General features: G+C 49.4%; 1 protein-coding gene across 5 annotated transcripts in view; it reads right to left on the reverse strand.

Annotated features, from left to right (window-relative positions):
* Positions 1–1,074: 1,074 nt before the first annotated feature.
* Positions 1,075–17,052, reverse strand: part of RBM47 (RNA binding motif protein 47) — a 156,080-nt gene continuing 140,102 nt past the window's right edge. For 4 of the 5 annotated variants that reach the window (XM_038752388.1, XM_038752390.1, XM_038752389.1 and 1 more), the window contains 4 exons: positions 13,076–14,244; positions 10,924–11,130; positions 6,673–6,857; positions 1,075–3,865 (listed from right to left, as the gene is read on the reverse strand). In XM_038752388.1, coding sequence (XP_038608316.1) covers positions 3,629–3,865; positions 6,673–6,857; positions 10,924–11,130; positions 13,076–14,213 — 1,767 coding nt within the window. In that variant the 5' untranslated portion in view covers positions 14,214–14,244 and the 3' untranslated portion in view covers positions 1,075–3,628. The remainder of the gene's footprint in view (positions 3,866–6,672; positions 6,858–10,923; positions 11,131–13,075; positions 14,245–17,052) is intronic. The other variant, XM_038752392.1, reaches the window with a different exon arrangement.

Genomic DNA, 17,052 nt, shown 5'->3' on the forward strand with positions numbered 1-17,052 from the left:
CATCACTTATGCATTTGGGTCTGTACTCACCCCTCACCATCAGCTCTTATAAACATATTCTTACTTTCTCCTGCTTCTATCTGTGATTTATTTTAATATCTGTCTCCCCCCCCCCACAACTAGATTGCAAAGTCCTTTCATCAATTAATCAATGGTATTTATTGAGCGCTTACTGTGTGCTGAGCACTTTACTAAATGCTTGAGAAGCTACAAGAGGTGGTAGACGAATACCCAGTAAGGAAGACAGACATTAAAATAAGTTACACATAGGGGAAACGGCAACGTGAAAGGCTGGATACATATGTGCTGTGGGGTGAATATCAGGTCCTTAAGTGTAGTAATAATAATAATGATAGCATTTATTAAGCGCTTACTATGTGCAAGGCACTGTTCTAAGCACTAGGGAGGTTACAAGGTGATTAGGTTGTCCTACAGGGGGCTCACAGTCTTCATCCCCATTTTACAGATGAGGTAACTGAGGCCCAGAGAAGTGAAGTGACTTGCCCAAAGTCACACAGCTGACAAGTGGTGGAGCTGGGATTTGAACCCATGACCTCTGACTCCAAAGCCCGGGTTCTTTCCACTGAGCCACGCTGCTTCTCCGGATCAGATCTTGTACAGCTCTTAACACACAGGTGATGCAGAGGGGAGGGCGGGTATGGGAAATGAAGATCACTCAGGGAAGATGTGATTTTTAGAAGGGCTTTGAAGGTGAGAGTGGTGGTCTAACAGATGCGAAGGGGGAGGGAGGTCCAGGCCGGAGGGAGGACGTGGGTCAGGGTTGGCATGATAGACAAGATTGAAGTAGAGAGAGGAGATTGACATCAGGATAGTGGACTGGAAGGATTGGGTTGTATGGGACAGGGCAGGGATTGTATCAACCAACTCTACTGTAATAACTCTTCCAAGTGATTAGAACAGTGCTCTGCCCCCAATAAGCGCTCAATCAATATACTGATAGATTGTAGACCAGACCAACTCCAACCTCAACCCCACCCCCACACAAATGGGTAGGAGGGGGTTCTGGCAGCTGCCCCCTTGAGAAGGAAATGATGCACAGGACAGAGAGAGAGCGGTTTTTTGGACAATGCTTTATTTCCTACTCGCTAAGAGGAAGACCTAAATCCATTTTAAAGCTTTCCGCAGAGACAGAACCAAACTAGAGAAAAGAGAAGAGCTAGAGTATCAGCGTTTGAAAACAGGGCACACAAAAGAGTCTTTCTCGTGTGTGTGTGTACAGTTTGTTCTTAACCTAAAAAAATAAAGCGTTCACATTTCCAGTTATAACTTACCTCAGTAGTGTACATGAAATGGTTCTGAAACAACAGGGCAGGAGGGCAGGGAGGCCCTGGCCCCAGGGGAGGGAAAAGAGGAGGGTGCGGGGGGTGGGGGGTTTCCCCTTCCCCAGTGCTAGGTTAAGGTAGTTTGGCAATCGGCCAGGGCGGGATCCTGGCCTCACAGATGCTACGCCCACGTACGTACGATACAAAAAGGGCCGGGAGCATCCTGTCCAGCGGCAGCGGCTCCTCCCAGGGTCACCCTGGGAAAGGTCCAGCCCCCGGGTCCTAAGGTTGGACAGGCCGCCGCTTAACGGCTCCAGCGGTCCTTGACGGGGAAAAATGGCCACCCCCTCGTCCCCATAGCCAACACCCCAGACGTCCGAGGCCCGAACGCGAGTACCAGGGCTCGGCCCCCTCTGGAAATTAAGCACCGACTCACCGGGGATGCGTCTCCCTGGGCTTTTCCAGGAACATTGCACAACTTCTCGAGGCCACCGAAGGTTCTTGGGGTGGTGGACAAGGTATGTTTAAAGGCCTCAGAGGCTCTTAATTATCTTAAAGAACAGTTAAATAAATATTGCTTACTATATAAAAAACCCTCCCTTATAAAAGGTGAGAAGGTAAGAATTTGGGTAAGTAAATCTCTTAATTTATAATCTTTCAACAAAATCTAAAATATTTGCTAAGGACTCGACCCTGCTCTCAGTCCACATCCGCACACAGACATTCCCTTCAGCCCCCAGTTTGGGGAAGAAACCCGGGATCTGGTTAAATCCCGACGGGACCCGAAGTTGCCAGCTCAATCCCTAGGGTGCACCTCACTGTCTACACAGATTGCTTGGCCTGAGTTGGTCCAGTGGGTGAGAATCGTACATTTCACTACTCTAAACAGGCCTTGAAACAGGCCACAGAACACTGCAATCCTATTTCCCTCCTAAGAAAGCAAACCTGCTGAACCACGTCCAAATTCAATGATTTCACTTTGTGGCAAACCACATACCTTGTACTTTTAACACAGAATGCCTTAAAAAACGGTGTATTCAAAGATATTTACAAACAGGACTTCTAAAGTCTTCCCGGAAGGCAGGCTGCAGTCTACGCTCGGAGGGTATTTCCGAAGCTCCAACCCTGTAACTGCTGAGGGGATATTGCCCGAAGCCACGAGGAAGTCGGGAGGTTGACGAGGCCGCTTTTGTCATCGGACGCATCAACTACGGTCCCACTACGACTTCCACGCCCAAGTTGGTTCAGTAAGGAGGTCTTGGGGAGGGAGGTTCGTCTCTCCTGGGGGAACTCTAAACCAGTTATTTGGTCCAGGCTGGATCGGATTTACACTCTAACCCCACGAGACGCTATAGAAAGCATCATCAAATCGGTGGTGATCCTAAAGCCAACAACTCCTCTGTTATTTAAAGTAACTTACATGATACCAGAAGAGCCAAGGTGGTGCCAGGGCCAGTTTGAAGAGGGGAAAGTCCAGGGTAGGAGAAGGGGGAAGATGTGGGTCGGGGATAGTCATGGGGGGAAGAGAGGGGGAAGTTGAGGCAGGGCAGAGAGCAGGAATGGGAAGGGTAAGGGAGGGGATAGAGAGGTGATGCTCGTAGGAGCAAAGAGGTGGTTACGGACGATCGTGGGGGGTAGCTGGGGGGCAGAGCCGGGATGAGAGAGGGCAGAGCAGCATAATCCTTGAATGGGGAATAAGAGAACTATTAGTGTTCTCACTCCCAAGTAATAAAATCATTTGGATGTTTCACTTCTTTCCTGATCACTGTCAAACCAGGACAATGCCAGTCTGCCTACACTGCAGTTTGCGGCAGGACTCTTTAAAAAAAAGGACTTGAGGGCTTTTCAAAGCACAATTAGTGGTTTAAAACAAAACAAAACAAAAACCACTGAACAGATATCAAAATATATCGTTTGAACTTTCCCTATCTGCTCAGTCGTGCTTTCTAATAGAAAGTTGATGTAGTTTTAAAGGCACTGCAAAATAGAAATCTCTGGAGTGCAGAAGTTAAGAAAATAACCTTCATACCACAAATATATTGAAAATATAATTGCTAGAAAACCTATACAACCTGCTACTGCATCCCGATTTCTAGAGGTGGTAGAGTAAAACCCATGTAAGTCTCTTAGAATTGCGTGAATACAGGCCTGCCACTTTTCAAAGACTCTAAAAAAAATGAGTGAAAACTTCATATGTATAAAATATTTCAAGAGATCATCTGCTAACATTCTCCACGCTCAGGGGTTTCTATATTCACTAAGTTCCAAGAGGGCTGTTGCAGTAGAGTTGTTCTTCATAAATAGTAAAAGTTCCTTCGGGGCTCGGTTCCAGCGGGGGCCGGGCATTAGTATGTCTGGTACACGTCGTGGATGGGCACCTGGATGGTCGCCGCGGGAAACGCCTGCGACATGTAGCCGGCGTAACCCCCATACACCGCTGCCGCGTTTTTCTGCAGGGTGGCTATTGTGGCCGTGGCAGCGGCCGGGGCGGCGAATGGGACGTAACTGGCCCCGTAGATGCCAGCAGTAGGAATTCTCTGGACGTTTGGGGCCATGGTGTACACCGGGGTGATCGGACGGCCCTGAGGAACAGAAGGAAGGTTGGTGAAGACATCCCGGCCCCGGCCCAGCCCCACTCCAGCCCTAGCATCGTCCAATTCCCACTCGGTCTTGCCCTCGGTTTTAAAGCACTCAATCATCTCACCCCCTCCTTCCTCACCTTGCTACTCTCCTACTACAACCCAGTCTGCACGCTTCGGTCCTCTAATACCTTCTCACTGAAGCTCGATCTCATCTATCTCCCCGCCAACCTCTTGCCCACATCCTGCCTCTGGCCTAGAATGCCCTCCTTCCTCATATCCGACAGACAGTTACTCTCCCCGCTTCAAAGCCTTATTGAAGGCCCATCTCCTCCCCTCCCTGAGGAATCCCTCCTTTCCTTTTCTCCCACTCCCTTCTGCATCGCCTTGACTTGCTCCCTTTATTCATCCCCCTTCCCAGCCCTACGGCACTAATGTACATCTCTGTGATTTAATTTATTTATAGTGGCGTCTTGTCTCCCCCTCTAGACAGTAAGCTCAGGGTCAGTGAAGTGTCTGTTATATTGTACTCTTCCAAGTGTTTAGTACAGTGCTCTGCAAACAGTAAGTGTTCAAAAAATGTGATTGATTGATGGACTGACGCAGCCCCAGCCCCAGTCCAGACCAGTCCCAGCTCAGCCCAGTCCAGATCCAATCCAGCCCGGAGTGGGTGGGTTTGGAAATGAGTGAGTGTGACAACAGTCTGAAAGAGCAGGAGGATATGAGAATGATTGGACCTTTTAGACTGTGAGCCCACTGTTGGGTAGGGACTGTCTCTATATGTTGCCAATTTGTACTTCCCAAGCACTTAGTACAGTGCTCTTCACATAGTAAGCGCTCAATAAATACGATTGATGATGATGATGATTGGGTTTGAGCATGGGTACATGTGAGTGTGTGGCTGTATATGTATGTGAGGGATAATAATAATAATGGCATTTATTAAGCGCTTTAACCTGATCACCTTGTAACCATCCCAGCGCTTAGAACAGTGCTTTTCACATAGTTGGTGCTTAATAAATGCTGTTATTATTATTATTACTGTTCTAAGCGCTGGGGAGGTTACAAGGTGATCAAGTTGTCCCACGAGGGGCTCACAGTCTTAATCCCCATTTTACAGATGAGGGAACTGAGGTCCAGAGAAGTTAAGTGCCTTGCCCAAAGTCACATAACTGACAATTGGCGGAGCCGGGATTTGAACCCATGACCTCTGACTCCAAAGCCTGCGCTCTTTCCACTCAGACACGCTGCTTCTCTAGGGATCAGTTTGCCTTCCTTCTATCCAGCACTCAGCTGGCCTGGGGAATAACCATCATCGGTGCTCCTTATTGCCCTGCCACCTCTGTCCTTTCTACTTGCCTCATCCCCGGGCTGGGACCGGACCCTCCTGGTCCAAGCAAATATCTCCAACGACCTGCATGTTGCCAGGGAGCAGTGAATCTGTGGTGGGAACAGCATGGCTCAGGGGTGGAGCTGGGGGGGGATCAGTGTGGGGTCAGTTTGCTGCTACGGCTGCCCTAGAGAGAAACTCTCCTCTCCCCTCTCAAGTCAGTCTGGGTCAGAGAGAACCATGTGGGTGGGCAACTACAACAGAGGTAGGACTACTGGGATACTGGGAGCTGGTCTACCTCCCGGAGCACATTGTCCTCCTCCTCCTCCTGCAGATTGACAGTCACCAGGAGGCGAGGCAGGAGAAAACATGCGTGGTACGTATGTGGGTACGGCTTACGGGACTGGGGATTTGACCTCAGCAATATAGCGAGGCAATATGGACTAATGGAAAGAGCGCGTGACTGGAAGTTGGAGCTACAGATTCTAGTTCCAGCTACGCGACCTTGGGTAAGTCACTTAATCTTTCTGTGCTTCGGTTCCTCCTCTGTACAATGGGGTTAAAATACCTAATCTCCCTCCCTTTTAGACTGTGAACCCTGTGACAGCACCAACTGATTAGCTGATATCTACTCTAGTGCTTGATACAGTGTAAGCACTCTATATATTAATAATAATGATAATTTAAAAGATTATCCAAACTGTGGGTCACTTCTCCGCTCATTCATGCTTCCATGTGGCAGGAAGGAGAGGTCAGCCAACAGTTTGGGCTATTCTGGTAAAGTCCTAGGTAGGACTGAGAGAGAATATGGAATTTGGGAAAATCTGCAGTTTATCCACTAGCCACCTAGGAATCACCCCCTTCTCTCCCTGTCACAAAGGATATTTGTTCACTGTTCCCCTTATTCTTCACTGTTTTCTCTTTGGTTCCTGCTTCCCACTCTCTCTGGCCCACGAATCTCCGCTGCTCTGATCCACAAACCCACAGTAAGGAAGTTCTACATTATGATTTCGGCTGTCAAGCAATATTAATCTAAGCAATATTTAGAAAGTCCTGAATGCTGGGTGGTGCTTGCCTTCCATATTCACCCCAATCTACCTCATCTTTCCAGAGCTTTCTGGCATTCGCGTTTTACCTTTCTGTTCCTGTTGCAACGTCCACAGACGTGTGTGCCCAGAGTCCTCTGTGTCCTGCCCCCAGGCCCAGCCCGGTGTGGGAAGTTGGTAGATTTGGACCCAAGAAAGGAGAATCTTTGGGGGCAGGGATGGTGTCTACCCATGCTATCGCACTGTAATGTCCCACAGTAAATGTTCATTAAATGCCAGTCACTGAGCACTTATGGTGTGCAGAGCACTATACTAAGCTCTTGGGAAGAGTACAGCATAACAATATGACACATTCACTGCCCACAACGAGCTTACCGTCGACTGATTGATTGATTGATTGAGACCCTTCATAAGTAAACCGGCGCAAAACCCACCTGGAACGGGGGAGGTGTGGAGACGGCCGGAAGGACGGCAGCAGCGGCGGCGACAGCAGCATCGGGCTGCACGGTAATGGGGTTGAGCATGTGCTCCATGGTGTGGATTTTGCCGTCCTCCAGCATCTTGGGAGCTGGGGCCGGCTGGAACATGGAGTACTGGGCCCCGATGGCAGGAATGGCCACTAGAGAGATAGGTGCGGCAACGGAAAATAGGGTCAGTACAGTTGGTAGAGGCACGCAGACTTTCTCTACGTGTGCGAGGGTAGGGTACAGCCACGGTATTTGTTACATGCTTACGATGTGCCGAGCACTTTTCTAAGCATCGGGGTAGATGCAACGTTGTCAGATCTCATACATAGGCCTCACAGTCTTATTTCCCATTTTACAGATGAGGTAAGTGAGGAGCAGAATAATAATAATAATTATGGTGCTTGTTAAGCACTTACTATGTGCCAAGCACTGTTCTAAATGCTGCAGTTGATACAAGTTAACCAGGTGGAATACATTCCCTTGTCCTTCATGGGGCTCACACTCTTAATCCCCATTTTACAGATGAGGTAACTGAGGCCCTGAGAAGTGACTTGTCCAAGTTCACACAGCAGACATGATGATGATGATGATGGCATTTATTAAGTGCTTACTATATGTATTGCACTGTTCTAAGCACTGGGGAGGTTACAAGGTGATCAGGTTGTCCCACGGGGGCTCACATTCTTAACCCTCTTTTTACAGATGAGGTAACTGAGGCCCAGAGAAGTGACTTGCCCAAGTTCACACAGCAGACATATGGTACAGCCGGGACTAGAACCCATGACCTTTCATTCATTCATTCAATCGTATTTATTGAGCACTTACTGTGTGCAGAGCATTGTACTAAGCGCTTGGAAAGTACAAGTTGGCAACATATAGAGACAGTCCCTACCCAACAGTGGGCTCACAGTCCAGAAGGGGGAGACAGACAACAAAACAAAACATATTAACAAAATAAAATAAATTGAATATGTACAAGTAAATTAAATACAGTAATAAATATGTACAAACATACATATATACAGGTGCTGTGGGGAGGGGAAGGAGGTAAGGTGGGGGAGAGGAAGGAGGGGGCTCAGTCTAGAAGGCCTCCTGGAGGAGGTGAGCTCTCAGTAGGGCTTTGAAGGGAAGTAGGGCTTTGAAGGGAATACGATTCGTTCAATCATTTATTGAGTGCTTACTGTGTGCAGAGCACTGTACTAAGCGCTTGGGAAGTACAAGTTGGCAACAAATAGAGACGGTCCCTACCCAACAATGGGCTCACAGTCTAGAAGGGGGAGACAGACAACAAAACAAAACATGTGGACAGGTGTCAAGTCATCAGAACAAATAGAATTAAAGCCCGTGCTCTATCCACTAAGCCACGCTGCAGAAGTGAAGAGACCTGTCCAAGATCACACAGCAGACATGTGGCAGAGTCAGGATTAGAATCCAAATCCTCTCACTTCCAGGCCCGCGCTCTTTCCATTAGGTAATGCTGCTTCACAGGGTGGATATGGATCTTGTCTCCGGCCATCTCTACTGTCAGTCATTCAATCGTATTTACTGAGTACTTACTGTGCGTAGAGCATTGTAGTAAGAGCTTGAGAGAATACAATATAACAATAAACAGACACATTCCCTGCCCACACTTAGCTTACAATCTAGATGGAGAGAGTCTTGGACAAGGCTGAGGGGACCTAGTCCCCTTTCAGCCTCAAAACCAGGCATCTTGTACCTGCAGTCCGCTCGCACCCTGGCCTAACCCAATCCCCACCCCATCTATGGCTGTACCTCAGCCCGAGCCTGGCCTCACCCCCTCCATAAGACACTTTCATTCCTTCCTGTCTGTCCCTGCTCCCCCATCCAGCCTCATAGCAGACCATGACCCATTGTTCCCGGACTCTCATTAGGGTTTGGGAATCAGAGGACCTGGGTTTTAATCTTGGCTCTGCCATGTGTATGTTGAGTGACCTCGGGCAAATTCCTCGGTGTTTGTTACTTCATTTGTAAAATGGGAATTCAATCCTAATCCCTCTTAATTAGACTGTAAACCCCAGGTGGGACAGGGTCTGTGTCCAATCCGACTGGCTTGTTTGTATACCAGCACTCAGAACAGTGCTTGGCATATAGTAAGCACTTAACAAGTACTATTGTTATTTAATTCTGCCTTTTTTTAAACATATAATTATAGTAATAATAATAATGCTACTTGTTAAGCACTTACTATATGCCAGGCACTGTTCTAAGCACTGGGGTGGATACAAGCAAATAGGGTTGGACACAGTCCCTGTCCCAAGTGGGGCTACCACAGTCTCAATCCCTACTTTACAGGAGGGAACTGAGGCACAGAGAAGTAAAGTGACTAGCCCAAGGTCACACATCAGGCAAGCTGTGGAGTCAGGATTAGAACCCATGACCTTCTCATTCCCCGGCCCATGCTCTATTCACTACGCTATGCTGCTTCTCATCTCCAAGGACCCTGAGGGTAGGTCCTCTACTTAGATTAGGAGCCCCTTGAGGGTTAGGGATGGAGTCTAATTCTCACTTGTGTATCTCTCTCAGAGCTTAAAACAGTATTCTACATACTGTAAGCACTCAGTAAGTACTATTACTACTATTACAGGAAAGACCAGCTTATTGCGGGAATGAGGCTGGTGGCCTGCTCAAACACGAAACTGAATTCTGGACACTTTTGAGTAGGATCTCAGAAGGTTGAAGCGAGAGAGGAATAGAGAATGGAGAGGGACAGAGAGAGAGAGAGAGAGAGAGAGAGGAAAGGGGGAGAAGAAAGAAAGGGAGGAGGGACAGGGTATGTGCCTCACTGCCATGACAACTTCTTCTGTCTTCCAAACTGCTGCGAAAGTTATTACAGGCTCGGGATGATTTGGTAGAGCTGTGGCCAGTGCTACTTAGGCTTAGGTGATGGTGGCAGCACAGGAAGTGAGTGGTGGCAGTCGAGGCAGAAGGTGACAGTGGGAGAGGTAGAGACAGATGGTGGTGGCCCTGTCTTATACCTGGACCCATGGGGCTCAGCGGCAGGATAACGATTCCCCCATTTCTTTTCTTAAATTGTGTTCATTAAGCGCTTACGATGTGGGATAGATACAAGCTAATCAGGTTGAACACCACCCCTTTCCCACATGGGACTCATAGTCTTAATCCCCATTTTACAGATGAGGTAGCTGAGGCACAGAGAAGTTAGATGACTAGCCTAAGGTCACATGGCAGTTAAGCGGCAGAGCAGCGATTAGAACTCAGGTCCTGACCTCCAGACCTGAGCTTTCCACTGGGCCATGTTGCTTCTCCCTGCTTGTGCCCACCTAATGCAGGGAGGGAGTTGGTTCTGATGTGAGGGATTTTTTCCATCCCTCTGTCATTCTTACATCTCAGCTGCCCATTTTATTTTTTTAAAGGACTGGTGTCCTGGCAACCTTTAGATTTTGGGTACATAAGCATTTCCCAAGAGACCTAAAGTGGGCGGACTGTCCCACTGAAATCAGAATGCCCATCCACCACAGTCTGGCTCCATTCTCTGGGCCAGGCCCTGGGGTTGGGGTGGTAGATGAAGGATCTGGGGCACCAGGCTGAGAGCCAAGTCTGCCCTCGAGGTCCCAGGAAGGGCAGGGACCCAGGAAGACTTCCCTGACTAATCTCACACCTGCCCCCTTAGCCCCACGCCACCTTCTGTGGCCTCTGTGTACTTTAATATTCACCTCATCTCCAGCCCCACAGCACTTATGCACATATCCTTATCCTCTACCGCTCACCTGGTCGGTAATTTATTTAAATGTCGGTCTACCTCACTAGACCGTAGGCTCCTTGAAGGCAGGGACCGTGCATACCAAGTCTATTGTATTGTACTCTCCCAAGCACTTAATGCACTGCTCTTGCACGCAGTTAGCGCTCAAGAAGAAGCAGGATGATGTATTAGAGTCAGGTCTGGGTTCTAATCCCAGTTCCGCCACTTGTCTGCTGGTTGACCTTGTGTCTTCACTTCTCTCTCTGAACCTCAGTTTCTTCATTTATAAAATGGGGATTCAAACTCTGAGCCCCTTGTGGGACAGGGGCTGTGTACGACACTGTTTGCTTGTATCCACCCCAGTGCTTATTACAGTTCCTGGCACGTAATAAGCTCTTAACAAATACCATAAGTACCATTAATTATTATTTAATAAATACCACTGATCAGTTGATCGACTGAGCCACCCCATCGGCACCTGGTCTTCCGATACTGACCTGTCCCAGGTTTGATGGCCACGGGGTTGACGGCGGACAATTCCAAACTGGGGACCAGCTCGTAGCCTTTATCCTGCTGCTTTCCCTTCCCCTCGTGGTAGCGGCTGTAGATGCCACGTCCAGCTGAGTAGCCCCCCAGGTAGGAGCCCCTGGGGCCCGGGGCTCTGCTGCCGGCCGCTCCTCGACCTCGGCCCCGCACGCTGCCTGCTAGGAACGACAACACAAAAGGGGTGAGTGGCAGCAGAACGGATCTCCCCCCTGCTCATCCCCACCGCCCCCTCCTCCTGAACCACAGCAGACCCTGAATGGCTCCATGCCGACAATTCCCGGGACAAGTCAACCCTCCGCGCTTAGAACATAGTAAGCACTTAACAAATGCCATCATTATTACTATTCTGGGGCTTAGGCGGGGGGAGGAGGATTCGTGTTCATGTTCCTTTCTCCCTTCCCCAAAATGGGAGCCCCAGGCCCCCAGGGTGACCATGGCCTGGGTGGGGGTAATAATGGCTTTCATTCTATATGACAAGCACTGTGGTAACTGCTGAGATCCATACAAAAGAGCCGTATCGGACAAGCCTCTGACCTACATGGCACAAGCTCTCTAAGAATGAGAGAGAGCAGGTATGTTTTTCCCCATTTTTCAGAAGAGGAAACAGAGGCATAGAAGTTAAGTGACTTGCGGACCAGTGATGGAACTTGGATTAGAACCCATGTCTTGCGATTCCCAGTTATGAGTTCTTTCCATTAGCCCACACAAGTAGCAGTAACAGCAGCAGTAGTAGTAGTAATAGCACTAACAACATTTATTGACTGCCCACTCTAGGTGCTTGGGAAATACAGAATAACGAAGTAGCATATTCCCCGCACACAAGGAGCCAACACTCTGAGGGATAAATACTGCCCTTGCCCAAAGTAATAATAGCAATGATATTTATTGGAAATCAATTGGGGAAGGCCTGTGGGAGGAGGTGGGCTTTCATGGGGGCTTTGAACGTGGAGAGAGTGTGGCCTGTTTGATGCAGGAGGCTTCAGGGGGCAGAGGGAAGAGGTGGACCCATGTGATGTGGCCAACTCGTACTTCCCAAGCACTTAGTACAGTGCTCTGCACACAGTAAGCGCTAAATAAATACGATTGAATGAATGAATGTAGGATCTTCCTCCACTGCTAGACTGTAAGCACCTTGAGGGCAGGGATCACATTTACTAACTCTATTGCATCGTACCCTTCCGAATACTTCCTATAGTGCTTGTCACAAAGAAAGCACTCAATAAATAACATTGATTGATTTTTTTTTAAACCCTTTTATGTTCCAGGCACTGTACTAAGTGCTGGGGTAGATACAAGATAATCAGGCTGGACACAGCTTCTGACTCACAATATTGTACTCTCCCAAGCATTTACTACAGTGCTCTGGACACGGTAGCAGTGTGGCCTAGTGTTTACAGCAAGAGCCTGGGAATCAAAAGGACCTGGGTTCTAATCCTCACTCTGCCACTGTGTGACCTATAGGCAAGTCACTTAATTTCTCTGTGACTCAGTTACCTCTGCTGTAAAATGAGGATTAAGACTGTGAGCCCCCCGTGGGGCAACCTGATCACCTTGTACCCTCCCCAGCGCTTAGAAGAGTGCCTGGCACATAATAAGTCCTTAACAAATGCAACAGTTATTATTATTACTTTATTATACTAGTAATAGATACCCCCGACGATGAGAGGGCTCACAGTCTTAATCCCCATTTTGCAGATGAGATAACTGAGGCACAGAGAAGTTAAATGACAAGCATTTAGCTTTAATTCTATTTGTTCTGACAACTTGACACCTGTCCACATGTTCTGTTTTGTTGTCTCTCTCCCCGTTCTAGACCGTGAGCCTGTTGTTGGGTAGGGACCGTCTCTATATGTTGCCGACTTGTACTTCCCAAGCGCTTAGTACAGTGCTCTGCACACAGTAAGCGCTCAATAAATACGATTGAATGAATGAATGAAGTGGCAGAGCTGGAATTAGAACCCAGTCCTCTGTCTGCCAGGCCCTTGGTCTTTCCACGAGGCCCCGCTGCTTCTCTTGACCAGGTTGCGCACCACACCCCAGAGCTAGGGACAGACAGAAGTCCAGTCCCGCGGGGAGACGGGAAGGGGACACGGGCAAACTGACCTTTGACAAAGTAATCTCGGTTGGGCCCAACAAGGGCACTGTAGGGGTAGCCGTAGTATGCCAGGGTGTAGGGGTCACACGGGTAAACATAGTTGGGCTGCTGAGTGGTCACCTCAGAGGCGGCACCCCCTTTGGCTGCCTTCTGGTAGCGAGTATACTGCTCCTTGTCAACCGGCTTGGCCAGCGTGACCTCCAGGCAGGAGCCCTCCAGCTCGGTGCCGTTGAGGCTGTTCATGGCCCGGACGGCGTCCTCCCGGCTGACGAAGTGCACGAAGGCGTAGTCGCGGATCTTCTTGACGCGCTCCACGCAGCCGGGGTTGAACTGGCCGAAGCTCTTCTTGATGGCCTCCTCCGTCGTCTCGATCATCAGGTTCCGCACGTACAGGATCTTGACGGTCTCCATGACGTCCTCGTCCACGTCGATCTCCGGCTCGGCCCAGTCCACGGCGATCTGGTGGCCCCACAGCTGGATCCGGCCGGGCATCAGCTTCCGGCGGGCCATGGCGGCCGCCCGGTGGCTCTCGTACTCCACGAAGGCGAAGCCGCGGTTCTTCATCTTGTCCGCCGCGCTGGCGTAGACGATGACGTCCAGCACGCCCTCGGTCACCTTGGAGATCTCCTCCAGGATCTCTTCCCGCTTCTTCATCTTGGGGATGCCCCCGATGAAGAGCCTGCAGTTGTCCACGCTGCAGCACACGCCCAGCAGGCGGCCCGGCCGCACCTCGTAGTTGTTCAGCTCCCGCACGGCCCGCTTGGCTTCGTGCTTGTGCGTGTACGTGACAAAGGCGTAGCCGCGGTTCTTGCCGTCGAAGTCCATCATGAGGCGCATCTCGTAGATGCGCCCGACGGACTCGAACACGGGAACCAGCTCGTCCTCGTACACGTCCCGGGGGATCTTGCCCACGAAGACCTCGCAGCCGCGGGGCGGGTGCAGCCCCTCCCAGCCGGGGGGCGGGCCCCCGTATTTGCGCTGGCCGTTCTCCTGAAGCATGCTGTAGCCCGTGCGCTCCATGAGGGCCAGCAGGGCCGCCTCGTTCGGGGCCCCGGCCACCCCCTCGGGCACTTTGCCCGCCGCCGCCGCCGCCGCCATGCCGGAAGACTCGGTGTTCATCATCGTGGCGGAATCCTCTGCGGTCATGCTGTCCCACTCATCCACACCTCGGAGGCCCCTGGGGAGGAACAGAACAGAAAAGAACAGAACGGCCGTTGGTCACTGCTGAACCAAACCGGGCATCGCCTGCGACGGCTTCTCCCGGAGACCGGAAGCCGGGAGCAACACCAGGTGGGCCTGCGGTTGTCAGAGAGAGGCCCTTGGGCTAGCAGGAGACAGCAGGAAGTGTTTGGAAAGTGACTGTAGTGAAACTCTGCTGGACCCTCGGGACACCGGGGAGGTTACAAGGTGATCAGATTGTCCCACGGGGGGCTCACGGTCTTCATCCCCATTTTACAGATGAGGGAACTGAGGCACAGAGAAGTTAAGTGACTTTTGGTGTGTAGGGCCTTGAATTGAGTTCATATCCTGGCTCCACCACTTGTCTGCTGTGTGACCTTCAGCAAACCACTTCACCTCTCTGGGCCTCAGTTACCTCATCTATAAAATGGGTATTAAGACTGTGAAACTGTGAGACTGTGAAACAGTTACCTCATCTATAAAATGGGTATTAAGACTGTGAAACTGTGAGACTGTGAAACTGTGTGAAAGTCACACAGCTGACAGTGGGCGGAGTCGGGATTTGAACCCATGACCTCCGACTCCAAAGCCCGTGCTCTTTCCGTTAAGCCATGCTGCTTCTGTATATATGTATATCACCTGTATATATGTATATATGTTTGTACATATTTATTACTCTATTTATCTTACTTGTACATATCTATTCTATTTATTTTATTTTGTTAGTATGTTTGGTTCTGTTCTCCGTCTCCCCCTTCTAGACTGTGAGCCCGCTGTTGGGTAGGGACTGTCTCTATGTGTTGCTGACTTGTACTTCCCAAGCACTTAGTACAGTGCTCTGCGCACAGTAAGTGCTCAATAAATAAGATTGACTGATTGATTGATTGACCCCCGAGCAAAATAGAACAACTCAAGCCCCTAAACCAGCTCTCCGTCCCTCTATTTGGGCTTTAGGGCTATGAGGAGTAGGGCCGATTGGTGAGGCCTCACAGGGGGATGTGGGCTTTCCGGGCAGGGCTACTGGCAAACTGCCAAGGCCGAGCTGTTCCCTGGAAGACACGGACCAAGGCCGAGAGCTGTTGCCTGGGCCGCCATTCCCAGTTAGTGCCCCCTGGGATACCTCATCGAGGGGGTTATCTCCCAGGCAGAATTCCTGACTAGTCTCCTGATTCTGACTGAAATTCAGGACCAGACTTTGAGACAGAATTCCTGACAAGTTTCCTACCTCTGACTAGAATTCCCAACTAGCTTCCTGGTTCTGGAGAAGCAGCGAGGCCTAGCGGATAGAACATGAGCCTGGAAGTCAGATGGACCTAGGTTCTAATCCCGGCTCTGCCACTTGTCTGCTGTGTGACCTTCTCTGGGCCTCAGTTATCTCATCTGTAAAATGGGGGTTAATGCTGGGACCTCAAAGTGGGACAGGAACTGTGTCCAACTCAATTTGCTTGTTTTATCACTGTGCTTAGTACAGTGCCCGGCACATAGTAAGCACTTAACAAATGCCATTATTATCATTACTATTATTATTATTATTCTGACCAGAATTCCTGACATCTCCTGGTTTTGACTACAATTCCTGACTAGTATTCCAGGCAGAACTCCTGATTAATCTTCTAGGAAACATTTCTGACTAGCTTCCTAGTTTGACTATAATTTCTGACAGGTCTTTCAGGCAGAATTCCTGCCTTGTCAAGTTGCCCTGACTCAAATTCCTGACTAGATGAATTCCGGACTAGTATTCCAGGCAGAACTCATGATTAATCTTCTAGGAAAAATTTCTGACTAGCTTTCTAGTTTGACTATAATTTCTGACAGGTCTTTCAGACAGAATTCCCGCCTTGTCATTCATTCATTCATTCAATCGTATTTATTGAGCGCTTACTGTGTGCAGAGCACTGGACTAAGTGCTTAGCACTGTACTAAGCTCTTAGCACTGTAGTTGTCCTGACTCAAATTCCTGACTAGATGAATTCCTGACTAGTATTTCAGGCAGAACTCATGATCAATCTTCTAGGAAAAATTTCTGACTAGCTTTCTAGTTTGACTATAATTTCTGACAGGTCTTTCAGGCAGAATTCCTGACTAGTCAAGTTGTCCTGACCCAAATTCCTGACTAGACAAATTCCTGACTAGTCTCCTAGTCCTGACTAGAATTACTGACTAGTCTCATCAAAGTAGCTTTAAAGTGAGGCCTTCGCACTACGGTTCCTCACACTCCTTAACACCTACCTGTGCCCGGGCCCACGAAGCTGTGTCCACTTTCCTCTCCGCAATCCCTAGCCATTTGCACACTGACCTTTCTAAATCGAACAATTGGCCTAGTCCTCCATCGGGACCTGGTCCCGCCCTGGTTGGTGGCAAGTAGCAGCTCCAGACCCACAAACCCTGTATACCTGGATTACAATCTCAGATCTGCTCCAGAAAGGGCTGGGGCCAACATAGGCCAGGTCAGTGCTTCCTAACAAACCAGGCCTCTCAAATTCAACCTTTTCTCATGGTTTAGAAGAAAGCTTTCCAAAAGAAGTTTCAGTCCAGATCAACTTCCCCAAAGGCCTTGCCTGACTTTGAGCCAGTGTGAACAGCGGAAATCCCCCACCCTCTCTCTTTCTCTCTCTCTCTCTCTCTCTCTCTCTCATATTTGTTAAGTGCTTACTGTGCACCAGGCATTGTACTAAGTGCTGAGGTACAGGCAAGCCAAGCAGTGTGGACACAGTCCCTATCCCACATAAACTCACAGTCTTCATCCCCATTTTACAGATGAGGTAACTGAGGCCCAGAGAAGTTAAGTGACTTGCCCAAGGTCACA

The sequence above is a fragment of the Tachyglossus aculeatus genome, chromosome 10 (assembly GCF_015852505.1).
Source record: "Tachyglossus aculeatus isolate mTacAcu1 chromosome 10, mTacAcu1.pri, whole genome shotgun sequence".
In the NCBI taxonomy this organism is placed as follows: Eukaryota; Metazoa; Chordata; class Mammalia; order Monotremata; family Tachyglossidae; genus Tachyglossus; species Tachyglossus aculeatus.